General features: G+C 42.5%; 1 protein-coding gene across 1 annotated transcript; it reads right to left on the bottom strand.

Annotated features, from left to right (window-relative positions):
- Nucleotides 1-10,784: 10,784 nt before the first annotated feature.
- KLHL23 (kelch like family member 23) lies at nucleotides 10,785-26,047 on the bottom strand. Its single transcript, XM_038584769.1, has 4 exons — nucleotides 25,866-26,047; nucleotides 23,895-25,109; nucleotides 19,772-19,924; nucleotides 10,785-12,852 (listed from the first exon to the last, which is right to left on the bottom strand). The coding sequence occupies exons 2-4, from the start codon at nucleotides 25,105-25,107 to the stop codon at nucleotides 12,542-12,544; spliced, it is 1,677 nt and encodes a 558-aa protein (XP_038440697.1). The 5' UTR covers nucleotides 25,108-25,109; nucleotides 25,866-26,047; the 3' UTR covers nucleotides 10,785-12,541.
- Nucleotides 26,048-26,939: the final 892 nt, after the last annotated feature.

Raw genomic sequence — 26,939 nt, 5'->3', positions numbered from 1 at the left:
ACAGAATTGACATACGGGACTGTATGTATAAGTTTAAGGTACATAGCATAATGATTTGACTTATATATATCATGAAACTTACCATATAAGTTTAATTAAGACACCCATCATCTCATACAGATACAAAAGAAAACATTTTTTCTCCCTTGTGGTAAGAATTCTTACTATTTACTCTCTTGGCAACTTTCCTACATATCATCCAGCAATGTTAACACAGTCATCATGTTGTACTTCATTCTTCGTACTTACTTATAACTGGAGGTTTGTACATTTTGATCATCTTCATCCAACCCTCCAACCACTCCTGCCCCCTGCCCCTGGTAATCACAAATCTGATCTCTTTTTCTAGGAGTTTGGGTTTTTTTTTTGGGGGGGGGGGTTGGTCGCCTTTTTTCTTTTTCTTTTTTTTTCTTTAGATTTCACATATAAGTGAGATCACACAGTATTTGTTTTTCTCTGACTTGTTTCACTTAGTATAATGCCTTCAAGATCTATCCATTTTTGCAAATGGTAGACTTTCCTTCTTTTTTTATGGCTGAATAATATATATATATACCATTTATATATACCATTTTTAATCCTTTCATCTCTTGATGAGCACTTAGTTTGTTTCTAGTCTTGGCTATTGTGAACAACGCAGCTATGAACATTGGAGCACTGATAGGTCTTTGATGTAGCATTTTCATTTCCTTTGGGATTTGAAGTGGGATTGCTATAGTTTTATTTTCATTTTTTAAAAACATTTTATTTATTTATTCATGAGAGACACAGAGAGAGAGGCAGAGACACAGGCAGAGGGAGAAGCAGGCTCCCTGCAGGGAGCCCAACGTGGGACTCGATCCTGGGTCTCCAGGATCAGGCCCTGGGCCAAAGGCAGGCACTAAACCACTGAGCCACCCAGGGATCCCTATTTTCATTTTTTTGAGGGCCTTCCATATTGTTTTCCACAATGGCTATACCAATTTATAATCCCACCAACAGTGCACCAGGGTTCCCCCTATCTTCCCTTCCCTCTGATAAACACCAGTTTGCTTTATTTATAAGTGTGGTTCTAGGACTATCACTTTTTTAAATTATTTGCTTGTTTATTTGTTTATTGTCTGTATACACTGTTAGGGGAAATTCTAAGAACAGGGATGGGGCCCCTGGGTGGCTCAGTCCCTTACGTGTCTCTCTTCAGGCTCAGGTCATGATCCCAGGGTCCATGCGCTCCCTGCTCAGCGGGGAGTCTCCTTCTCCCTCTCTCTCTGCCTCTCCTCCCACCCCCTGCTCATGTGCTCTCTCTCAAATGAATAAATTCTTTAAAAAGAAGAAGAACAGGGACAGTGTCTTGCTCCACTCTGTTTTCTGAATTTAGGGCAGGGTGTGGCACAGAGGAGGCTCTCAAGGAGTAGTTTCTGAATATGCGAGAATAAGCAAATGACTTTTCATGGTGAAACTTGCCATATAGTGTAACTATTCATGTACCTATGTTCTTATTCTATTTATTTGAGAATTTAATTTAGGTATTCAATTATATGCAGATTTATTCAAAGGTGAATTAAATTTAAGAGGTCAAAATATAATAATCACCTCAGTTTACAAGAGTAAAGAAGTGTGAATGCATTTTGATTGAGTGAATGACTGATTAATTTATAATCCATCTACTAGCAAATACAATTTCAAAGAGATTTACCTACTTAATAAGACTTTGAGACATATGATTTCTGCTTTGAGTTTTCACTCACCCATTATTTCTGTGACTATAAGGAGCAACAAATGTAAAATGCATCTAGCTACATGTTTTTTTCCCCAAGGCAACATAACTAAAAAAATCATTAGTTTCTTGTATATCATTCTCAAAATATCCTATGAATGCACTAGCAAATATTTATGCAATTTTCTTTTTCTTACACAGCTGACAGTACACTTTATTCACAGTTCTGTACCTTGTTTTTGTTTTTTTGTGTGTGCATTTTCCTTAATCTCTCTTTGGAGCGTCCATAAATTTTATGACTATATAGTACTCTATTGGACAGCAGTGTCTTAATTTATTTAAATAATTCTACAGGACATCCAGATTGGTTTCAGTCTTGTGCTGTTACAAACAGGCCATAATGAATAATCTTATGCATGTGTCATTTCACACATACATAAATGTATCTGTAGAATAAATTCTTAGATGTGTATTTGGATCCCAGGAAAAAAAAATAACACTCCTCATCCTCATCCAACTTTTGAGCCACTTGGGAAATAAGACAAAAAATTAGGCAGAGAGGTGATTGAAATATTATCTTTATTACTGATAAAAGCTGATGTTGAAGAATGTGACTTAATTCTCAATCTCTTAGCACTTAATCGAAGGCAATGTTGCTCAATTATAGGCCTCCTTGTGCAAGTCTGAGGAAGAAGAAGGGTTGAGTGGTGGCTTCTTGGTTTATTCTTTTTAAATTTAATAATTAGGAAAGCCATCCCCCTTTTCCTAGGGGGAAGCAAGAGAAGCTAATGATGTTAAACTAGCAGAGCTGCTTCTGCATGGACATCAAGAGATGAAAAGTGTTCCCACACTAATAAAGTTCTCTTCTGATTCAAAAGGATTTTTCACTTGTAATTTTTATACATTTTTCTTGGTTGCCCTCAGAAATGTACCACTGGAGAACTGGGTTGGGTGGCTCTCCTTAACTTCACCTTAAACTCTTCTAAATGTTTCACTTTTATAGACAGGGAGGGGAAGGAAAAGAAAAGAACCTGATGAGAAAGTTTCCAACACTGGATTTATGAGACAGGATGCTGTGCTACTTCCACAGATGTTTTGTTATGTTTTCTCATAAAACTCTGAGCTTCCTCATTGAAATAACATTTCAAAGCTTCAGCTCATCCACCGCAATGGCCAAGAACATCTTTATTTATAACTTACAGAATAAAAACATAGAGGTTCACAGAAGGTGAATGCCACTATGGAGGGATCCCCCGTTAGAACCACTGTCCATGGGGATCCCTGGGTGGCTCAGCGGTTTAGTGCCTGCCTTCATCCCAGGGCCTGATCCTGGAGACCCAGGATCGAGTCCAACATCAGGCTCCCTGTGTGGAGCCTGCTTCTCCCTCTGTTTGTGTCTCTGCCTCTCTCTCTCTTGTGTCTCTCATGAATAAATAAAATTTTAAAATCTTAAAAAAAAAGAACTATTGTCCAAAATATTACAGGTACACAAGACAACAAACTCAAATAGGAAATACAAAGTCACAAAATGCACCTGAAGACTGAAGTTGTGTTCAGCCAAGAGAATGATGACAGTTTACACTGGGTGCAATTTTGGTTTAGACTTTCCAATAATTTCATAACCAGGCATGTGCTATGATATGGGTGTGGCTGCATAAATGCTTGGATACAGGGGGCTTCTAAACTGTCTAATTCCTGATCCAAATCTTCTTCAAGAAGCTTCTTCTTTTTCAGGGAGAAAAAGGTATGGACTCCTTTACTTTGCCTTCCTTACTTATTTTAGAAGCAGAGGTAACAAAGAGAATAGGTAATTTTTTAAAAAGATTTCTTTATTCATGAGAGACAAAGAGAGAGGCAGAGACACAGGCAGAAGGAGAAGCAGGCTCCATGCAGGGAGCCCGACCGTGGGACTCGGTCCCAGGACCCCGGGGTCACGACCTGAGCTGAAGGCAGATGCTCAATCACTGAGCCACCGAGGTGCCCCAAGAATCAGTAATTTTTAAACCAATAACTTCAGGTTTCTGTATTTTCTTAAAAACAGTTGAATAGAATTTTATGTGTCTTTGTGTTCATTAGACTTCCTGACATGTTGACAAGGGAGAATTGTTTTCTGGAGGAGCCCTCTCATGAGTTCTTGGCTGAGCCCCCAAGCCTTTTGTTAGAAACTGGAGGATGGAAAAACAGAAGCAAGGTCTAACAAAGGCTGTTTCAAAGACCTTCAAAAATTATAAAGAACTTGGAGTGGAGATGCCTGGGTGGCTCAGTGGTTAAGCATCTGCCTTTGCCTCTGGAGTTGCTGGATCGAGTCCCACATCGGGCTCCCTGCGAGGAGCCTGCTTCTCCCTCTGCCTGTGTCTCTGCCTCTCTCTGTGTCTCTCATGAATAAATAAATAAAAAATCTTAAAAAAAAAAAAAAAAAAGTTGGAGTGCCTGGCTGGCCCAGTCAGTGGAGCATGTGACTCTTACTCTCAGAGTTATAGGTTCAAGCCCCATGTTGGGTGTATAGATTACTTAAAAAAATTTTTAATTGTGAAGAATGAGATCCTCTAAAATGTTCCTACTTTTTACATATGTTTAGAGTTCCTGGCTGGAATTCCTTACCATCCTTTCCTTCTAACTAAAACCCCAAGTCCCAGGTGGTAGTGAGCCAGTTTCAACCTGACCTCTGCATCTGCTTTCTGTTTGGCATTTTGAAGAGGCCCCAAATTACTGAAAATGTCTATCCAAGCCTCAGGTTAGTACTGTTATTCTGAGAACGGGGGTGTGTGTGTAAGATGTAGCAGAAAATAAATGAAATATAATGTTCTATTACTCTATTATTCCAAGTGACTCTGAGAACACTTTTTGTGGGAAAATGGGGCTACAGATACTAGGATAGAAAAGGTTAGGTAGGGATCCTTGGGTGGCTCAGCAGTTTAGCACCGACTTCAGCCCAGGGTGTGATCCTGGAGACCCGGGATCAAGTCCCATATCAGGCTCCCTGCATGGAGCCTGCTTCTCCCTCTGCCTGTGTCTCTGCCTCTCTCTCTCTCTCTCTCTCTCTCTCTCTCTCTGTGTGTGTCTCTCATGAATAAATAAATAAATCTTTAAAAATAGGGCAGCCTGGTGGCTCAGCGGTTTAGCACTGCCTTCAGCCCAGGGCATGATCCTGGAGACCCGGGATTGAGTCTCACGTCGGGCTCCCTGCATGGGGCCTGCTTCTCCCTCTGCCTGTGTCTGCCTGTCTCTCTCTGTGTGTCGCTCATGAATAAATGAATAAAATTTTAAAAAAAGAAAGAAAAAAAGAAGAGGTTAGGTAAACATCGTACATTGCCTTTAGCCTGACAATGCTAGGACCTTAGAAAATTTTAACTCTAGTTACCCATCTCCTGTCTTTTGTGTTGTTATTATGTATTTCAACTTTAGACCTGGAAACAATGAACAATCTAGTAGCAGGAAACATCCCTAGTGTCCACGTTATGGTCTTGAAATACCATCTTTCAGTAAAAGAAACCAGGACTTCTTGGAGAAATCTCAGATTCCAGGTTTGAGGCAGGAGATGTACAAGAGGAGCCAGAAGTATACGGTCATGTCAGTTAGCAAAGAAGCTATAAAAAACTATCAGGGCTGTGCCAAAGGAACTGGAAAATAATCTGCAGATCGTTCTGTTGGCTTAAGATGGAATAATTCAAGCTTCAGTAAGAGTAACGACAATGGACTGAAATATGACAAATACATTTAAATCCATAAGTTCATAGTGATTAAAACAACTCATTAAATCTAATAAATTACTTTTGAAGGATGCTGTTTAGTTTGCAAACTGGTACATAAAGTAAGAATCAAGCATCTATCCTACCTTTCCTATACCTCTGGGTAAACAACTAGTAGATGAAGAAAAGTTTCTCTTTAAAGAGATGTATTAAAAAAATACATCTGAAAAAGATGATAACATTAGAAATCACCAGCTGGCAGTCTCTGATGAATCACAGATCTAGGTATTGGGTATCTGTGTTGAGGGCCCTTAGTGGGTGTATTAAATTAAGAGTATGCAGATGATGTCCTGCGGAAGGAGAAGGCATCAGCCGCCCACAGGGGTCAGCAGCTCCCTCAGCATCAGAGCTCCCACTTTGCGAAGTGAAACCCTAAGGCCATTTTGATAAAGCTGCAGTTTCCATACTTTCACACGAAGGAAGTAAAGTCACATGGTTTATTACAAATGCCAGAAGCTGGGAGTTGGAGGAGTGGGGGAAGCACAAGGAGCCTGAACAAAGGCTATCTTCCTCCCTCTCAGGAGGGATCCGGAGATAGGGAGCAGGGTAGCAAGCACTTACTACTTGTTAGGTGGTTAGGGCAGAAGTCACTAACTTTTTTCCCCCAGCTCCACTCTAAGTGGTTATTTTAAAAGGTGCCCAGAGAAAAGCAAAGCAGGTGGGCAGCCTGGATAGCTCAGCGGTTTAGCGCTGCCTTCACCCCAGGGCGTGATCCTGGGGTCCTGGGATCGAGTCCCACGTCGGGCTCCCTGCATGGGCCTGCTTTTCCCTCTGCCTCTCTCTCTCTCTCTCTGCCTCTCATGCATAAAGAAATAAAATATTTAATTAAAAAAAGAAGAGAAAAGCAGGAACCTGGGCAGGAATCCTAAGCTCAGGTCCTTATCTAAATTTCCAAATTCTGACATGCAATGTACAGCATAGGGAATATAGTCAATAATATTGTAATAACATTATATGGTGATGGACGGTAACTAGACTTCTTGCAGGATTATCTTCTGATGCATAAAAATATCAAATCACTATGATGTACACCTGAAACTAACAGGGTATTGTATGTCAACTATGCTTCAATAAAAAAATTCCATAAACAAATATCCAGACTCTGGGTGTGAACAGGGTTGTCATACCACAAAGTGCCTAGGCAGCAACTCCAGATAGCAGTTTTCTCCTCACAGTATCTACGGCTGCTAACATCCAAAAGAAACAATTCTGTGTCTTTTGACAAATGCACCATCACCTACAAAGTAGTTTTGATCAAAAAAATGAAACCTGAATCTGATTAAACTACCAGATTATAGGAAACACAGAGGACAGAGGAATATGCTAAACTACACAAGAAGAAAGCAAAGAGTACAACCTTAGCTTTGGGAAAGCAAAATAAGTGATCTATCTTCTTCAACAAATAAAGTACAAGGTATTAAAAGAAGAAGAAGAAAGAAGAAAGAAGGAGGAGGAGGAGGAGGTGGATGGGGAACCTATAGGTTAAGAAACCTAAAGGACAAAACAAAGGCAAACGAGAATAGTCCACATCCTACTCTCTGGAACCAGTCAATGTTACCTTATTGGAAAAAGGGTCATTGCAGATATAATTCCATTAAGGATTTTGAAAAGAATAAATCATCTTGGATTATCCAGGTGGCCCTAAATCAAATCACAAGTGTCCTTGTAAAAGTCAAGCAGAAGGAGATTTGATACCATCAGAAGAGAAGGAGACAATCCGACCAGGAAGGCAGAGATTGGATAGTTGTGGCTGCAAGTTATGGAATGCTTGCGGCCACCAGGAGCTGGAACCAAATGATCCTCCCCTCCCCCTAGAGAGTCCAGAGACGCAGTAGCCCTGCAGAACCCTTATTTTGGACCTGTGGCCTCCAGAACTTTGAGGGAATAAATTACTGTTGTCTTAAGCCACTGAGTTTGTGATAATTCTTTAATAGCAGCCAAATGAACGATGCAGGTGCTAATACCCAGCAAGAGAAATAAAATAACCCCCATGGTAAGGACAGAGGTTATTCATGGGAGTGGGGGGCTGTGTTTGGAAGGTGCCTCTGGAGAGTGTGTGGAGTGGTTGGCCAGTCCTCTCTCCTGACATGGATGCCAGTTACAAGAGGGTTTGCTAAACTGTTCATCTGTTTCTGTAGTTGTCTTATATTTAATAGTTAAAAAAAAGGTCTAAGAAATCACACATAAACTAATGAAACTCTTATCTCCATGGCTGCCTGTGCACAAGGGCCTATACTCTCTTGACTGGGAGAAGGCTTGCCTCATTTCCTCCTCAGTGAGGAAGGCGTGAGGAGGCAAGAGCTAAAGGGTGAGGGCTGCAGAGGTGCACACCTGGAAAATCCAAGTGCCGCTTTGTGTATCCACCTGCACGTATACCGAAAGGGGTATTTAGCAAGTTTCAAGCAGGCATTGCTAACAGTGTTCACAGATTACATGTGCTCACAATCTTTTGTTGGTGAGCAAAGGTGGTAAGGTATGTGGGGTCTTTTCTGGGGGGAGGGGTGACAGGGAACAAGTGACTCCATCTCTCCCTATTAAGGCTGAAGTACACAGCACTGGTATTTCAGATCCCCCAACAAGAACCTCTATAGGCACTTGTAGGTGTACAGAGGTAAGAGTTTGTGGTGTGGTTTGAATTTTAAAGGTTAAAGTTAAAATATTCGTAATCTTATGTATACAACTGGACACAATTTACACGGATTCTTCCTAAACTAGCCTAGAACACCCCTAAATTGTGGCTAATTGTATATAATCTAGAATATTCATAGAGGGTTTGAGCAAGATGCTCAATACCACTTCAGTGAAGCACCAAAGGGAGTTATAGAGAGCTAGGACAGCTGGGTGGCTCAGTCGGTTAAGCCTCTGACTCTTGATTTTGGCTCAGGTCGTGATCTCAGGGTCCTGAGATCGAACTCTGAGTCAGGGCTCCATGCTTAGTGTGGTGTCTGCTTGAGATTCTCTCTCTGCCCCTCCCATGCTCACACGTAATCTCTCTCCCTCTCCTTATTAATCTTCAAAAAAATAAATCAGAGGGCTAAAGAGTTAAAGAGTTAATCAGAGAGGTACCTGAGTGGCTCAGTTAAGCAACTAACTCTTGGTTTCCACCAGGGTCATGATCTTGTGGTCCTGGGATCGAGCCCCACCCTGAGCTCCACACTGAGCACGGAGCCTGTTTGAGATTCCTTCTCCCTCTCCCTCTGCCCTCCCCACTCCCTGTTCGCACTCTCTCTCTAAAAAAAAATAAAAATAAAATAATAAAATAAAATAAAATAAAATAAGGAGTTAAGTTTATGACTCACAATTTCAAAATGTGTAGGTGTCCCTGTAGGGAGGGAGTTAGGGCATCAGTACACACACAGTCTTGGCAAGAACTTGGCAGGCAGAAATGCCCAGCTATATCTATTATCATCTAGGAAAAATTAAGTTGTATTTATAGAGTTTCTGATATTTTCCAACCAATAACGCAGGTGTTTCTGGTTGCTTTGTGTGGGAGGGGGCGGAGGGAAGGTAGGGGGATTGTCTAGGTAACAGACTGTCTACTACCCGCTGATTCAGCACCTAAACTGCATCATATAAAGCACTCTCTCCTTTGCAGGCTCTATTAGTCAGCTCAGGCTGCCACAACAAAGCACCACAGATTGGATGGCTGAAACAATAGAAATTTTTCTTATAGTTCTGGAGGCTGGAAATCTGAGATCAGATTGGGTTCTGGGGAGAACTCTCTTCTTGGCTTGTGGATGCTGCTTTCTCACTGTGTCTTCACACAGGCAGGGAGAGAAAGTTCTTGGGTGTCTCTTACAGAGACATTAATCCTGTCTCAGAGACTACCCTTATAACCTCAGTTAACCTTAATTACTTCCATAAGGCCCTATCGGGTACAGTCACTCTGGGGATAAGGGCTTCAGGCTATGAATTTCGGGGGACACAAACATTCAGTCCATAACACAAGCATACATTTTCATGAATGTAAACAAAGGCTAATAATGTGCCTCAAAGCAAGTGCTCTAGATGTTGACCCTGTTATGGTTGGAGCTCAAAATTAAAAACATGACTTGTGAGAAATAGTAATTTTATTTATTTTATGTATTTATTTTTTAGAGAGGGAGAAAGAGGATGGGGGTGAAGGGTAAAGGGAGAGGGGAAGAGAGAGAATCTCAAGCAGGCTCCACACCCAGAGAGCTCAATCTCACAACCCTGAGATCATGTCCTGAGCTGAAATCAAGAGTCGCACATGTAACCGACTGAGCCACCCAGGCACCCAGAGAAACAGTAACTTTAAAACTTGGATAGAGTCCTCTTAAATCAATCATACTTATAGTCATCTCTGCAATTTTAATTATTTTGCAAAATAGTGCCAGCCCTCCCATAGCAATGGCTTGTATTTAACATAGTAAAATAGTTTTCACTCATACTACAGTGATTTGTAACGTGGGATAATTCTGACAGAAATGTTTACCTTACCTTCTTTAGTATGTTCTTGTGTGCACAAAACAATAGTAAAAACAATTTTACCAAAAATAGTAGTAAATTAAGTGACTTAGACCACAAACTATTTTCAAGATCTTTCCAGCACCTGTGGAATGCTTTTCTGTAAAAATAACTGATACCATCATCTTTCTTTAAAAAGTACACTGGAGGGCACCTGGGTGGCTCAGTCAGTTAAGCATCTGCCTTTGGCTCAGGTCATGATCCCAGTGTCCTGGGATAGAGCCCCGCTTTGGGCTCCCTGCTCGATGGGGAGCATTTGTGTTCTCTCTCTCAAATAAGTAAGTAAAACCCTAAAAAAAAAAAAAAAAAAAACGTATACTGAATATAGAAATGAGATGTTAGGCCTTGGGGCGCCTGGGTGGCTCAGTTGGTTAAGTGTCTGCTTCCCTCTCTCTGACTTTCATGAATAAATACATAAAATCTTAAAAAAAATTGTTAGGAAAAAAAAATTGTTAGGCCTTGAAAAAAACTAAGATATGATTTATGAACTCAAAATTATATATACTACACATATATAATGATATATCCTTTAAATGTGACAATGGGAGTTTTACTGTGGCTAAGCAGTCAGGAAAGAATTCCCAGAGGTTGGACTTGAGTCAGGATTTTATAGGACCTAGATAAGCTAGAAGCAAAGGAAGGTGATTCCAATTGTTTTCATCTATTCCATAAAACAGATCTCTAAAACACTACTGGGCATCACATAACTGCTCCAGCATTAATTGCTAAGTGTTCTAGAAAGCAATGAAATAGCCTGCAATTCAATAATAGATTGAAATAGTTTATAACTAAGTGGTTTCACTAATTCTGACTAACCTTTGACTCAGGGCAAATTGAAGTATCACCACACATATAGTGATTTACTTATTTTTATTGAAAACACAAATATTAAAGAAAAACATTTAAATAAATTAAAAATCATTCCACATCCCGCTACACTAACACAATGGATTTCAGCTTTGCATATTACCTTCCACATGCAAGAAGATCATAGTGCACATACTCCTTTATATTGTGCTTATTTTACTTACCATATCACAGACACATCCATGATTTTACAATCTTCCAAATAATTATTTTAATGGCAGGATAGTACTTCATTATTTCATTAGTCCACTTTCTTCTTGGACGTGTAGACTATTTCCAATTTTTTTGCTATTATAAATAATGCAGACATAAACATCCTCATGCATTTACCTTTGTTTTGTTTTTATAGTATTCTCTAGGTTACAAATCTAGTAGGATTTGTGGGGCAAAGATATGGTCATTTGGGGGGTTCCTTCTGTGTAGTACCATTTTGCATTCCCAAAGGGATGTATCTATTTAAAATGCCATATGAAATGAATGCATTAAACAGTTTCTTTCTAAAAAAAAAAAAAATCAGAAGCATTAGGTAGTTTTCAACCTCCATATTTAAAGTTAAAAATAATTACTATTTCTTAAAAAACGAAGAGTGTGGATAGATGGTCTAACAGATCACTAAAAGTTCAGCTAACTTAAACAATGCTTCCCAACTTTTAAGTTTTGGCACACACCCAAAGCAATACTGCAGGCACTCTGGGGAAAGTGGACAAAGGTGTTTCTGCCCAGAAGCACCAGTCACCCAGGCTACCTCTGGCTCCCCCAGGGGTGATGGAGACCCACATGTAGGCACATCGATGACCCAAAGTGCATAGGTCTAATCGAGGAGACGTTAAGTGATTCAAGTTACAAAAATCTGGTTAGTGGCACAGCTGGGAAATAAATGCAAATTTCTTCTCATCAATGTATTTTCTACTATGTCACAACTGTTCTACATGCTTTCTGGCTCTAAAATTCAATTTTGCATGCAGATATGTATCTATACTTATGAATAAAGAGGATTTTCTAACATGCTTGAACTAAGGACACCTAAACTAGCAATTTACATCAAAGCTGAAAATTAAAAATAGCTCTTAGCATTAGCAAGTATTTAACTATTTTCTCTGTAGTTTTTCAGATTTGCCATTCTTTGAAATTTAGTTTGTAAACTCTGAACAGTAATAATCTTTTGTACAGTATCTTGTATACCTCTGGCAGTCAGTAAATAAAAACAATAAATTATACACACTACAAAGAAAAAAGACAAAGTAAGTCCATATTCTGAATACATCTAATGGTGAAAAAAAGCTGTTTTAAAATGTTGTTTTGTAGAGGTAGAGAAGATTCCCTCCTTAAATTTCAAATTCCTTGCTAGCTGAATGGAACCTTAATATACACTAGTACGTTACAGATTCAAAAGAGACATTTCTTTCCACAGAATGATTCTGACCTGCACCCAGTGTTGATGCTACCAGGAGAAAAATTCGCTACAAAGGTATTTCACTTTTAACCAAATGTCCAACATTCCATGTTACCTTTGAAAAGCAGAGGTTATGGGGTGTTAACCCTATTGATTCAACTGTAAATACACACAGGATTTTTCTGGATCAATCATCACTGCGTTAAGGGGAAGAGTGGGAGTTAGGCGTGGGAATTCACCCATTACATGCCAGGCCACAACAATAAGTAAGGGACTCCAAGCCTCAAATTATCTTTTTTTTAAACTACACCCTGAAACAGTGATTACTGGATCATTCTATGGATTCAATCAGACATTATACACACAAACACACCCATGAGACCGCATGGCACTTGGAAGATTGCCCACTATCTCCCACTTATTAAGATCTGGATCATATTTCTCAATGCTCTGAAGATACGTTCCCTTAGAGTAGGAATATCCCCCAGTGACATAAATACATCCATTCATGATGACGGCACCACACTCCATCCTCCTTTCCATCATGGGTGCTATTTCTCTCCATTCATTTTGTTCAGGGTCATAGCATTCCGTGATTGTAGTTTGTCCACCAACTAGATAGAGCTTATTTTCAAATGGAACTGAACACAATCCATATTCTATTAAAAAGAAAAAAGCAAATTTTTATTAGGATAACAAACAAAAGAGATACCTTAGGTTGGTGATGTAATAACCCTTCCAATGTAGCATGCAGAAATAGAACAGTCTTGGCATTTTGATTCCTCTACCATGACACTGAGCCTTAAAATCCATCTTAAAATTGCAACTTCACTTCCTCCCCTTCCCCAGGGCTGTCCCGAGGGGGAGGCAAGCAAAACACAAGGCTGCTCTCCTTCTCTGAGGGACTCCCATTCTGTGCCTCGAGGATCTCTCTTGCCTCACCCTGGTCCCAGATATGTTTCTTCCACATCTTCATTTCTAGCGCTGCTACGGGCCTATGACTTCGTCCTCTGGGAATATCAACCACAGGATTACAGGATTAAACAACCACAGGATTAAACACTTCCAGCTACAGGCCTGAAGGAAGAGCAGCACCGTCAGGGGCACTAATGTTATGCTAATAAATGAAGACTCAGCTTGCCAGGGCTGAGGGGTTCCTTCTGCCTAGAAACTTCTCTTCCCAGGACTTTGCACAGCCATCTCCTTCTTGTCACCCAGGTCTCATCTTGCGGTCATCTCCTCAGAGGGCCCTCCCCTGGCCATCCAACCTGAAGTGGCCAGTCAGGCATCCCCACCACAATAGCGTGTTTTAATGTTCTCCACAGCACTTCTCACTATCTGACATTTCTTGGTTACCATTCCTCTCCCCTCCAAAAGTGTAGGACCTGTGCCCATTCTCCATCCTTACTGGAGAATGGCAAGTGTCTAGAACATTGTAAGAGCTCAAGAAAATGTGTTGGATCAATGAATGAATTGGGCCTTGTACCCTCTGTACCCAAATATGTACTCCTATTATTTGGGGGGGGAAGGGGGCTTAAAACCCTCCCCATTAGAAAGAGAGAATGTATAATAAAAAATGTGATCTCTCCTTTAAGAATGCAAGCACATTCTATCAGTAAAGTTCTTGCTATATAGGTTTTGAAGGCTAAGGGAAAAACTCAGAAGATGGGCATTTTTGCTTTGAGTCCACATACTATTGTTCTCAAGGACCTGACATCCAGGAAATTAAGAATTCTTCCCCTCTGAAAATCCTACTTATTTTACATGGGTTTCCAATTATTATCCATGCAGAATTTTTATAGAATTCAGTTGTTTAAGTACTTGTGAAACATTGTTTATATAAATTATATGAATCATTCTATCAAACAGTTGTGAATAGGGCAGCCTGTGAGGCTCAGCGGCTTAGCGCCGCCTTCAGTCCAGGGCGTGATCCTGGAGACCCGGGATCGAGTCCCACGTCGGGCTCCCTGCATGGAGCCTGCTTCTCCTTCTGCCTGTGTCTCTGCCCCTCTCTCTCTCTGCCTCTCATTAATAAACAAAATCTTAAAAAAATAAAAATAAATAAAATCTTAAAAAAATGGTTGTGAATATTAATGATGATTCCAAATTTTATCAGTTGGTATTAGTGATTCAGCAACGAGTTCGCTAGGCTTTTCTCAAAAAGTTTACAAAAAATCCTCAATTTGTGGTTCTTATATTAAGAAAAGTATCTCAATCTTTCTATAGCAGGAAAAATGTTTAAAATAAGGTGATTCCTGATTATTTTTTTCCTCTTACTCAAATACAATATAACCTTCTGTTATTGTTGATGGAAACATTTTCTTCCACAGCTGTGACTGCCTTTTTCCTGTTGGCCACTCTACAAAGCTACTGAGCTTAAGTGACTGTGCCTTGTTTACTGAGCTCCTAGTGCTGTACATCACAGGTGGGAAACACTCAGCAAACCTCAGTCGGACAAATGAAGGAATGAACAATTTCAAACTAAGTATGAGAATGGTACCATCTGGCACGGCTCAAAAAGTTTACACACAAATATTCACTATAAATACACAGCAGTCTGCACTCAGTGTTCCATGACTGATATGAATAAAGCCATGCAGGGATTCAGAGACAACCATAATATTTTCAGGTATTCAATGTCCCTTGAAATGGTTTAGAATTTTCTCCTAAGATTATTCTTACTGAAAGACCTGTAAAGCTTATCTAACCTAACTTCTACACTATACTAGAAAGTAAGATCCAAGATTAAGCCGCTGCCCAAGATTAGCCATGTGAATAAATGGCGGAGCCAGAGAGAACTCTCTCCCCACTTGACGCAACTCTCCATAGGTTTTTCCCCTTTACCACCTCTTCCTTGTTCTTTGCTCAATCTTCCTTCCTTGCTCATTCCTTAACTAGTGCTGTTTCCCCAGACTCTGTCCATGGCTGTACTCTTAGTCCTACCCTCCCAAGGCACCTCAACCATCTCCACACCCACGGTCATTACCTCCAAGCAAATGACACCCAGATCTCTAAATCTGGCTGCACTTTTCCCCCTGAGATGCAGATCCACATTTCCCATTGCTTGCTGGACAGCTCTTGTGAGTGATCCAACTAGTCCTCCATGGTTGACTACAAAACTGAGCTCCAACTGAGCTCCTCTCTTCCCTTCCCACCAGCTCATCCTTCAACTCTCCCCATGTTGAATTCATAATATTCTTCACATCAACCCGTTTTCACCTACTACTGCGCTTCAGGCTTTCAGCATTTCTTACCTGGTGTGTTACAACAGTTTTAACAGATTTCCCTGTTGTCTTTCTCCTGATCTATTCTAAAAGACTAAAACCTTTGGTAGTTCTCCATTTTTAAAATTCTCCTGACTGCCATTCAAAGCCCTGCATGAAATGATCCTCAAATGAACTCTCCTATCCAATCTCTCATTCTACTCTCTCACATCTCATACACATCCACCCTCAAGTACCGGGAATAAACCTGGAACTTGCCTTTCTGCCTCCCATCATTGGCTTTTTTGCCAGAAAATCTTTCTTCAAAAAAATACCTTAATTGTGTTCATTCTTTAAGGCCTAAATCAAAACAACATACTCCTGGAAGCTTTCTAAGATTTCCAGATTTCCCTTAAATTAGACTCAAACACTTTCTACCCTCAATTTCAATAGCATTTATGTGGTGTTTTTTTAAGATCTAAACAAATTTTTTTAATTTGAGAGAGAGAGAGAGAGAGAGAGAGAGGAAGCAGGGGGAGGGGCAGAGGGAGAGGAAGAAGCAGGCTCCCTGCTCAGCTAAAGTTAAAGGCATTAAGGAAAAAAGATAACATTTATATTACCTTTTTTTTTTTATATTACCTTTTAAAAATAACAGTAGTCATGACCTGAGCTGATGCATGACTTAAGGCAGACGCTTAACTAATGGAGCCAACCAGGCGCCCCAAAAGTACTAATTTGTATGACTGTCTTTATTCCTGTTATGTATGTATATTTGCTACTAGATACTGAGTTCCTATAGCAGTAGAGACTCTTAATCATCTAGATTAAATAATAACTAATAATAATAAATAGAATGGTATCTTTCCCAGGGTAAGGTCTCAATAAATGTTGAATTTATTAGAATTTATTAGAATTAGAATTTAATAGAATTAGAGTCCTCTGTTTTTTAAACTATACAAAACTACCATAGTTAATTAAAGGTATTAAGGAAAAAAGATAACATTTATATTACCTTTTAAAAATAACAGTAGTCATGATTTCTTTGTAGTCTAAGCTATATATTTGTAAGGCAGACTCAAGACTGGCACTTTACATTCCTCAGGAGGTGCTCCGAAAGTGCATGAGAAGCACACCTTGCTACAGTTTAGAAGATGCAGATCCAAATGCCTTCAAGGGCTAAGGAGCTAACAGGCTAGCTGGCTAAGTAGTTAACATGGTAAGGTGAAGCCACGTCGCAAAGGATCCTGGCACCCAGCTAAGAAATGTAGACTTCATTCAGCAGGATAGGAGTAGGAGAAGTAACAGCACAGGCCCCTGGGTCTATGGTGTGTTACGAATGGGAGAGACTAGTGAAATGGCGCATATGAGTGCCATCTAAAAGGAAACTACGGGCTCCAGGGATTGCTGCCAGAAAGGAATGTGGTCCAAGGTTGCTATAATTTTCCTAAGGCCAGAAATCATGATTTTTATTTGAAATGTCCTGAATTTTAAAGCCAGTTAAAAATATTTTTTCTTCTTTTTTTTTTTTTTTAGTTAAAAATATTTTAAACACTGAAAGCCAAAAAGAACAGGCCGTGTAGGGTGCCAATTTCCAATTCTTTCTTACATTATATCAGGAAAAAGTCCAAAGGAGAGCAAAACTTGACAAACAATTATATGTTCCCATTGATTTATACTTTAATATTTATTTCTGATTGATTTTTCAGTTGGCCACAGATTTTCATGCTTTGGCTTACAACTCATTGCCTTTTGTTGTTATTTTTCATTGCCTTTTAGACCACCTTTTAAGCAGTTAACAAGTTAATGCAATTTAAATATGTTATAAGATGTTCTTTTTTTTTATTTATTTTTTATTGGTGTTCAATTTACCAACATACAGAATAACCCCCAGTGCCCGTCACCCATTCACTCCCACCCCCCGCCCTCCTCCCCTTCTACCACCCCTAGTTCGTTTCCCAGAGTTAGCATTCTTTACGTTCTGTCTCCCTTTCTGATATTTCCCACACATTTCTTCTCCCTTCCCTTATATTCCCTTTCACTATTATTTATATTCCCCAAATGAATGAGAACATATAATGTTTGTCCTTCTCCGACTGACTTACTTCACTCAGCAAGATGTTCATTTTTAAAGGAACTCTTATATGAAATATATATAAATTTATATAAATTACTGCCCTCTAATTTGTTAATCTGGCTTTTCACATGTTGGATTTTCTTTGTAAAGATGCTAAAATAATATCTAACTGATAAGGCTAATAAGGAGGATCAAAGGAGAGAACAGTGCAGTTGTGGAAAACATGGCCGCCCAGCCAGATTACCTAGATTTGTGTTTGGTTTTTTGTTTTTTTAGATTTCATTTATTTATTCATGAAAGACACAGAGAGAGAGAGACAGACAGACAGACAGACACAGAGAGAGAGGCAGAGACGCAGACAGAGGGAGAAGCAGGTTCCATGCAGGGAGCCTGATGCGGGACCTGATCCCAGGACTCCAGGATCACACCCTGGGCCAAAGGCAGCGCTAAACTGCTGAGCCATCCAGGGATCCCCCAGATTACCTAGATTTGAACCTCACCTCTAACAAGCACTAACTAGCTGACCTTGGGCAATTTATTTACTGTCTCTGTGCCTCGGTGACCTGCAACAGGAGATAACAGTAGTACCTAGCTCACAGGATTGCTATGAGGCTTAAATAGATTAAGACATAGAAAATTACTGGAATAGTTAGCGTCTGGCTCATATTTACTAAATAAATGTTAGCTATCATTCAATATGAGCTGTTATTATTACTATTATTTTTTTAAGATTTTATTTATTTATTCATGAGAGACAACAGAGAGAGAGAGAGAGAGAGAGAGAGAAGGAGAGGGAGAGAGAGAGAAGCAGAGACACAGGCAGAGGGAGAAGCAGGCTCCATGCTGGGAGCCTGACGTGGGACTCAATCCCGGGTCTCCAGGATCACACCCCGGCCCAAAGGCAGGCGCTAAACTGCTAAGCCACCCAGGGATCCCTATTACTTTCTATTATTATAACTTCATTGGTCATAACAAAAAGTGGCGGAGAGTCTGGGATAATACATCTGGGCTACCAGGAGATAGAAGGCTATCTGTTCCACGATGTCTAGAGCCAGGACAGCCTGTGGCTAAAGTCTCTAGTTATGCAAAATCCAGGGCATATGGAGACGCAGCACCAGGTGCAGTGTGCTTCCCCTGAACTGTCAGATGAAATGTGTGTGGCACAGGTGGATATAGCTGCACTGGTCAACAGCAGGACAGCCCGTTCCCTGAAGGAGAGGCAGGTTGCTTAGTGGCCACAGCACAGATTATACAACCCGACTGAGGAAATGAATCCTGATCCACCACTTCCAAACTGTGTGGCCTTATCCTTTCTTGCCTTCATTTCTAAATATGTAAAATGGGGTAAACAATACTTATTCACAAGATTGAAGAGCGAATTTAAGAATAATATTACATGTGGAGTGCTTAGTCAGTACCTGACCTATAGAAAGTTCTCAAGAAGGTTAATTGTTACTATCACTCTCAGAGGGTTCAAGCTCCTGAGTCTCAATTTGCTCGCCAGTGACTCACATAGAAAGAAGCCTTATTTATATGGAAAATGATTCGAAGTAGTATATCTCTATCTCTCTCTATATATAGATATGTAGACATAGATATATGGTGATATATATCTTTCCTAATCAAAAATCTTTCCTAATCAAAAATCTTAAACATACATCATCGCTATAACAGGCTCATACTTCCCCTGAAGCTCTTCACAAAGAGACAAGTCAAACAGAGGCATAGAAGGCAGAAGGCCAGCCATTCCTTGTGGGGAGACCACATGTCCCCTTCATGGTTGTTAAAGTAGGGCCAACATAGGGTTCTGCACATCACAGGAGTGAGTGCTTAATTGTTCTTGAAACCCAGAAGGAACATGCTTCTAAAAGAAGACTCCATCTCCAGTGGAACTCAGTCAGTGGGCTCTCCTCCCGACTGTTGGATAGGCTAGTGCGATTTAATTGCCTGTAAGAAATGTTTCATAAAACCCATCTAAATGAAAGAAACCACACAACAGAGGAATGAGAAACACAACAAAAGAATCTAGGTGAAAAAATGTAACAAGAAACTGCCCTTTTAACCACACAGGCTTAAAATGTGTCCCGTAAAGACATCAGGGAAAGTGTTTGTAGATGGGATCTAATCAGGATAGCCTATGATTATTGTTAGATGGGCATATGAATATTTTGAGCCTTCTAATGACTCCCATGGGTAGTCTGCTATAAATCTAGCATTTTCTATTTCTGAGTCATGTGTAGCTGTCTCTTACACCACTTAACTGTATTACAACATGTACTATTTGAAACAGTATTTTATTACCTGGATGTGGACTGGAGGTGATGAGGCTCCACTCATTGATATCTGAGTTGTAGCTCTGGACCTTGTCGTAGGTGCAGCTTCCTCTGTAGCCGCAGTGGCCACCGATAACGTAGATAACTTCATGTAAGACGCAAGCGGTCGCGTTTCCCACGCCTGTGTGTTGATTAAAATGACATCTTCAGATTGATCTATCGTTGTGTTTTACAATGAATATTGAGCTAAGTTTATTATTGTTTCTGTTATTATAGGTAGTGGATGCAAGACCCTGTGCTAGGTAGCTAGGTGCTACGAGGGATAGAAGAATGAACCAGAAAGGCTCCTCGCGGGACGCCTGTGTGGCTCAGTGGTTGAGCACCTGCCTTTGGCTCAGATCGTGATCCCAGGTTCCCAGGATCGAGTCCCACATCAGGCTCCTTGCATGAAGCCTGCTTCTCCCTCTGCCTGTGTCTCTGCCTTTCTCTCTGTGTCTCTCATGAATAAATAAAATCTTAAAAAAATAAAAAACAGCTCCTTGCAGTATTTTAAAAGAGGGTGAGACACGGACACAAATAATTAGAACACAGGATACAGAGCAAGGGTACATTGCTGTGAGCAGGTAAATCATGGCTGGAGGCAGCAGAATTTGACCTGCATCTCAGTAGGTGGGACTTTGGCAGGTGGAGGTGAGAGGAAGCCCTCCTAAGCAGAGGGAAAGGCAAGTGCAAAGGCTCAGTGGGCAATGTCGAGTCACCCAGTTCAGGGCCAGCACATGCAAGGGCAGGTGGCACACCTGGAGTTGTCCTATGGGAATTAAAGCTGACGTGGCCAGGTGAAGGCACATCGCAAAGGATCCTGGCACCCACCTAAGAAAAGAAGACTTCATTCAGTGGGACTTTAAAGATTTGTAAATAGGGCAGTTCAGGCGGCTCAGTGGTTTAGCACCACCTTCAGCCCAGGGCCTGATCCTGGAGATCTGGGATCCAGTCCCACATCAGGCTCCCTGCATGGAGCCAGCTTCTCCCTCTGCCTGTGTGTGTCTCTGCCTCTCTCTCTCTCTCTCTCTCTGTCTCTTATGAACAAATAAAGTATTTTAAAAAATATTTGTAAACAGAGGAAGGGAGAGACTACAAAAGCAGAAGGACAAAAAGAGTCAGAAAAATCCAGGTATTGGCTCAGATAAGAAGTACTGAGGGCCTGATTTAGAAGGGGCTTTGGGTATGCGGGGAAGGGCAGGGAGGCAGGAGATACAGCTAAACAAATAAGCCTTGATGATTGACCTTGTCAGGAACAAACAAAACTGACTGTGAGGTCCTAAGCTTGGAAGTGCTGATACTCTAGGAAAGTGGGGAGGAAGAAATGAGGTCGGCAGGGAAAGAAGATTGGAAGTAAGATGAGGGTCATTTTAGTTGAACACACGTTGGTTTAGTCTTTCAACCACCTCTTGTTTACCACGGATACCTGCTGGGTGCAGTTCAACCTCCTTGTGCATTTTTATCCCAACAGAAATGTGAGTTTATAAGCCAGGCAGTTGTGATGAGGAAGGAAAAAAAAAGTCGGGAGCTCCTAAACAGCCAAGGATTTATTTCTCCTCTGTATATCCCTAAACCAAAAAAGGAAATGAATTTGAAATTTGACTCTACCCAATTTAAGTTCCGATTACCACGGGAAGCTTCTAGTTCACTTCATGACTACAAAATAAAACAAACCAGTAACAGTAATGTTACCCTCGCAACAGAAAAATGAGAAACTTAAAGCTCAAAACCAGTACAGGCCAAAGCTGGGTAGAAGTGATGCAGTGTTACCCTTCCCAGGGAGGATTTGTTATAATCAGGAATCAAACTTCAAGGTGAAAGTAGAAATAAAATGTTGGAATTTCAGATCCAGCTGATATGTGTGGGCGGAGAGGTACCTGGGTGTATGAGGGTCTCCCATTCCACTCAAGGAAAAGGCAAGAATACATATGGATTTAACAGTGGACCCACCAGGGAAGCATTTCTTTTCAGCAAGCATGTTTCAAATAGGATTTTTAGAAATTGCAATAAAGTCATAAACTTTCATCCTGATGGAAATATACTCTTAACCATGAGACCAGGCTGTTATCCTATCATTAAGAAAGAGAGGATGATATGTATCTAGGTAGACAACAGCTGCTACAGTATTTGAACCCTCGTTTCTTTACCAGTACAGGGGTCAGGAGGACTCTGAAGACCATCCTGGGGAGGAGACCAGGAATCGGCTGTCAAGTTCAGTAGAGTCCAAAACCAGAGCAGCAGCAGCAGTGGGCTTTAAGTCCCCTTCTCTTCTCGACCAACTACCAACTATGACTAAATCTTTGGGCACTCAGGAGAGAGAGCATGACTTCGTGTGGAAGACATTTTTGCTCTGTCAAAGTTGACAAGTCCTTTTATTTTTCAAAAGATTTTTATTCATTTATTTGAGAGAGAAAGAAAGAACATGAGCAGAGGGAGAGGGGAGAAGCAGGCTCCCTGCTGAGCAGCAGGCGGGATGTGGGGCTCGATCCCAGGACCTGGGGATCATGACTTGAGCCAAAGGCAGAGGCCTAACCGACTGAGCCACCCAGGTGCCCCTGACATGTTCCTTTATAACAACTCTCATTATGGCAATAATGAACAATGAATAATGACAATAATACCTATGACAATAACACCTTACACTCACTGAGTGCTTACTCTACACACCTCACATGCATAAATTCATTTAATCCTCTCAAACCACGAGCTACATAATGTCGTCAGCCCCATTGTACAGACCATAAAACCGGGGCACAGGGAGATTAAGCAATTTGCCTGAGCACACCAGCAAGTAAATGGAGAGGCAGGATTTGGACCCAAGCAGTTTGGCTTCAGTAGCAATGTGTCTGATCACAAGATCATTCTGCCTCTCAGGCTTCCTGCTTGTCATCCCACGATCACACTGGGTCAGATTCCCAGACCAGGTCAGATTCCCACACCCTCACTAGTGTTAAAAAAGAAACAGAAAGGCCTGGGAAGGAACATTTGGGATAAAATGACACAAATTTAGTAACAACCTACCAGTTGTTTTTGTGCAACTCCCAGCACAAATGAATAAATGTAATTAACATTCCAGCTTAACTTTTTTGCCAGTGGAGGGAAAGAGAGCAAGGCTAGTACCAGGGCACAGCAGAAAATACAGTGTTTATCAGACAGACATTGAAACCCAATAGTGTGCTGGCTGTGTGGACCTCATGAGGGAGGAGATGGGATCTGCCCCTATCTTTTTTACCCTATGAAACAAGATTTGAATCACAAAAAGCAGGGGCTACCTGTCTCTAGTTTTTGAGAGAATGTAATTCGCTACACTCTACAGGGACCGAACCTTTCAAAGTTTTAATGAAAGACCTTTTATTTATTTATTTATTTATTTATTTATTTATTTATTTATTTATTTATTTATTTTGAAAGACCTTTTAAAAGAGCGATGATCAGATAATGAGAGGGAAAGAGCTGAATATTTAAAAGCAGAATTGAACAGGGTTCAATTTCAAGAGCAAGCAAAAATGCATATATAAATATGAACTAATAAAACCACCCAACTTTCTCTTTTTGCTTAACCTTTGACTTTTTAAATATAAATTCTTAAGACTTGGGCAGCCCAGGTGGCTCAGCAGTTTAGCGCCGCCTTCAGCCCAGGGCCTGATCCTGGAGAGCCAGGTTCAAGTCCCACGTCGGGCTCCCTGCGTGGAGCCTGCTTCTCCCTCTGCCTGTGTCTCTGCTTCTCTCTCTCCCTCTCTGTTGTCTGTCATGAATAAATAAATAAAAATCTTTTTAAAAAATTAAAAAAATAAATTCTTAAGACCTGAGGCAAGATCTAGGCTTGAAACAAGTTGCGGAGTAAGTAGAATGAATTATACTGTTTTCTTATATAAACAATATCTTGTAGTCTGAGGAGCATACTCTAATCATGTAACCTCAGACAAGTTGGGGACTGCTGTACTATGCTTTCACTCAGAACACTCTGTCCACTATTATTGTATACTCTATTATAGTAGGGAGATAGCATTCCAAAATGATACATTGTTTTGAAAGTTCTTTGCAAGAGAATTTGGACCAATGGCCTAACCTCAAACACCTAAGAAATACAGAATAAATATAATCGTACTTACCTTTAATCATGTTTGCAATAGGAATCCATTTCTCTTTTAATGGATCATAGAACTCAGCCTCTTCTGCAGGAGCCCCTTTTCTGTAACCGCCTAGAGCATAGACACAGCCACCCAAGGTGACTGCACAGTGGTAGTACCTGGCATTGAGCATCGGCAAACCTTCCGTCCATTCATCACTTTCACTGTTATAGATCCACACTGTGTCAAGAGCTTCTATATTATCTGTCCTGTAACCCCCAGTTACGTAAATGTTGGGGCCCAAACATGTAACACCATAGCTCTCCCTGGTATAGTCTGGTATTTCCGCTCCCTGAATCCAAACATTTGTCAGAGGATCCCATATGTGGACCTCCGATAAAGGATGCCAGTAGTAGCCTCCAATGATATACATTGTGGCTGTGGACCTCTGGGAAATCTCTTTATGAAGGGGATTCAGAGCATTGTATATTAGAGACCGTATCTTATTTTCGGTTAGTAAGCAGCTTCTCTGAAGACCTAAAGCTGTTTTTAAGTAGACTGGATCTATATCTATGTTTACATAGCTCAGTAGGTTATACAGGCATTCAATTCGATTTTCTACATCGTGAGCAGTCCACTTAATAACAGGCTCTATGATAGCTTCTTCCTTCCAAACACTGAGATTCTTTCTGGACAATATAAAGAGAAACTTTTCAAGGCTGATTTCCAGAAATTCTTCTTGTTGCCATACTTCCTTAAACCTTGAACACAGAATTCTTCGAGATTCCTTCTCTAGTTCTGGACATACGTGAAATTCTGCAAAGGAGTGCATTCCAATACAATTATCAATATCCAAGTGCCTTACCAAAAACTGCTCACAAGCTTTCTTTACTGAGAGGAACTGTAGCAGATCTGCTGCTTCAAGCAGGCTTTGAACATTTCTTTTAGTTATCTCAATTTGGGAAGTGTATGCATAATTCACAAGGCCTTCCAAAATATCATGGTGGATGCCCGAGATTTTTATTTTATTTTTAAATTTCTCTTTCATGTCAGCTGTGAACATTGCCTTAAAATAATTGCTGCAAGCAGCTAGAACAGCTCGGTGGCAATGGAAGATTATGCCTGAAGGGCACTGAAGGGTAATATCAGTAAATAATCCATCCAAGTAAAATGTTCTGAATGCATCCAGAAAATCCACTGGATGCGCTGTATCCTTGAAAAGGTAAATATAATCTTCTTGTCCTTTTAGAGCCATGGCTGTAACAAACATGAAATAAACGTGTTTTCAATTTTGCAGATGACCACAAGTAGCCAATGCTAAATATGTCAATCCTGAGGGTGAGGGGTCAGCATCGAAGAGACTCCAAAGGCAGCCCAAGCGCTGCATTCTAAGGAACAAACGCAAAACGTGGACAGACTCATTTGTAATTTATGGGATGGTCAATTCAAATCCGGGGCAGCTTGGAGCCTGAAACGAGGCCCCCGGGTTTTTAGCGACCTTTTGAAGAAACCCCGGTTTGCGGCCCGTTCACCCAGCGTCCGGCCAGCCCCGCGCGGGGTCGCCCCACCGAGCCCGGCTTGCCGCCGCGGCCCGGCCCCAGCTCCACCTCTCCGCTAGCTCCTGCCCTGCGAGCCGCGCGGGGCCGCCGAGAGGGGCACGGCCAAGATCACCGGAGGGAGGAAATCTCGGGAAAGGGGAGCCCTGTCCCGCTCGGCCCGAGAAAGGAGCGAAAGGACCGCGCGGGGGCGGCGGCCCGAGCCCTGCCGAGCCCCCCCGCGCCTCCCCCAGGCCCCCCCCGCGGCCGCCGCAGGGGCTTCCGCGCGCCGCGCGCCTGGGCCCGGGCCGCCTTCCCGCCCGGAGAGCGCCCCGCCCCGGGCGCCCGCGTCCCCCGCCCCGGGGCGCCGCACAGGTGCGGGAGGCCCCCGCGACCATTGTCCCCGCGCGTCTGCGGCGCGGCCTCGCTGCCCCCCGCGGCCCCGCTCGGCCCCCGACCCCGGGGCGCGGGCACCCACCTCCGGCGGCGCTCCGGGTCGCGGTGCTGGCCGACGGGCTAGCGGCGAGCGGGGGCGGGGGCGCCTCCGGACCCTCTGACCATCTTTGGAAGAGGCGCGGCGGAGGGAGCCTGCCCGCGCAGCGCCAGCCCACACGCGGCTCCCCTTCTGGCGCCCGGCGGCTCCCCGCCTCCAGCCGAGCAGCCCCCCGCGCGGCCTGGGCGCGGGGCCGCTCCGGGAACTCCGGGGGCGGGGCCGCGGCGAGCAGGGGCGGGGCGGGGCGGGGCGGGGCGGGGCGGGCGGGCGCGCGCGGCGGCCCCTTCCCGGCGGAGCGGGCCCGCAGCAGGTGGGAGGCCGCCGAGGGCCCGCCTGCGCCCGCCGCTCCCCGCCTCTCCTCGGCTCCGCGGCTTCCACGCAGCACGCGCCCCGGGCGCCCTCGCTCCACACGGACTCGCCGAGTCCCGAATGTAGACCACGCACGGGGCTGCGAGGGGGATGCCCTCTCCCCCTCCCGTAGCCCTCACCGCGCAGGCCCGCAGGGACAGGCGGAGGCGCCGCGTGGGCGGAACGCCGCGAACCTCAAGGGTCTGGGGTCGGGGTTGCCTTCCGAACGCCAGAGGTAGCCGCCGCTTTCCCGCCGGCACCGTCCTGCTCCCCAGCAGAGCGCTCAGGAGGGAGCCCTGGGGCCGATTTGCACACTTTGGATTAACCTGGAAGCTTCATGAAAAAGTGAGAGCAGCCAAAGATGAAGGTATGTAGAGCAGAGTAGCTGGAGGAACCTTTCTGGTGGACAGCACGTCCAGTCAAACATGTCCATGTACTACACCAGAAGGTTCCTTTTCTTCTCCCAGCAAAAGCCAGTATTGAATCTTGTTATTTATCATTCATCCATTCATTTGCAAGTTTTTACTGAGTGTCTGATAGGGCTAGGCGCTGGCACTTAGAGCTCTTGTGGAGCTGCGGTCTAGCCATGTTAAGGGAGGAGACCAGGATGAAAAGAACACCAGGGCCCAGTGTGTTTCTCCACGTATGGTCTGAGAGACGGAATAGACAAAAGGGGAACTCTGAACTACGTAAGAAGCGCAGGAAGCAAAC

This window comes from Canis lupus, chromosome 36 (assembly GCF_011100685.1).
Source record: "Canis lupus familiaris isolate Mischka breed German Shepherd chromosome 36, alternate assembly UU_Cfam_GSD_1.0, whole genome shotgun sequence".
NCBI lineage: Eukaryota > Metazoa > Chordata > Mammalia > Carnivora > Canidae > Canis > Canis lupus.
This window is presented reverse-complemented; position numbering and strand designations above follow the sequence as displayed.

Excerpts from the sequence above, each read along its gene's own strand:
- KLHL23 (XM_038584769.1), bottom strand. The coding sequence starts at position 25,107 with ATGGCTCTAAAAGGACAAGAAGATTATATTTACCTTTTCAAGGATACA. Across the intron at positions 19,925-23,894 it reads TATTGCAAACATGATTAAAG|GCGTGGGAAACGCGACCGCT; the intron begins GTAAGTACGATT and ends ATCAACACACAG. Across the intron at positions 12,853-19,771 it reads CACCTCCAGTCCACATCCAG|AATATGGATTGTGTTCAGTT; the intron begins GTAATAAAATAC and ends TCTTTTTAATAG.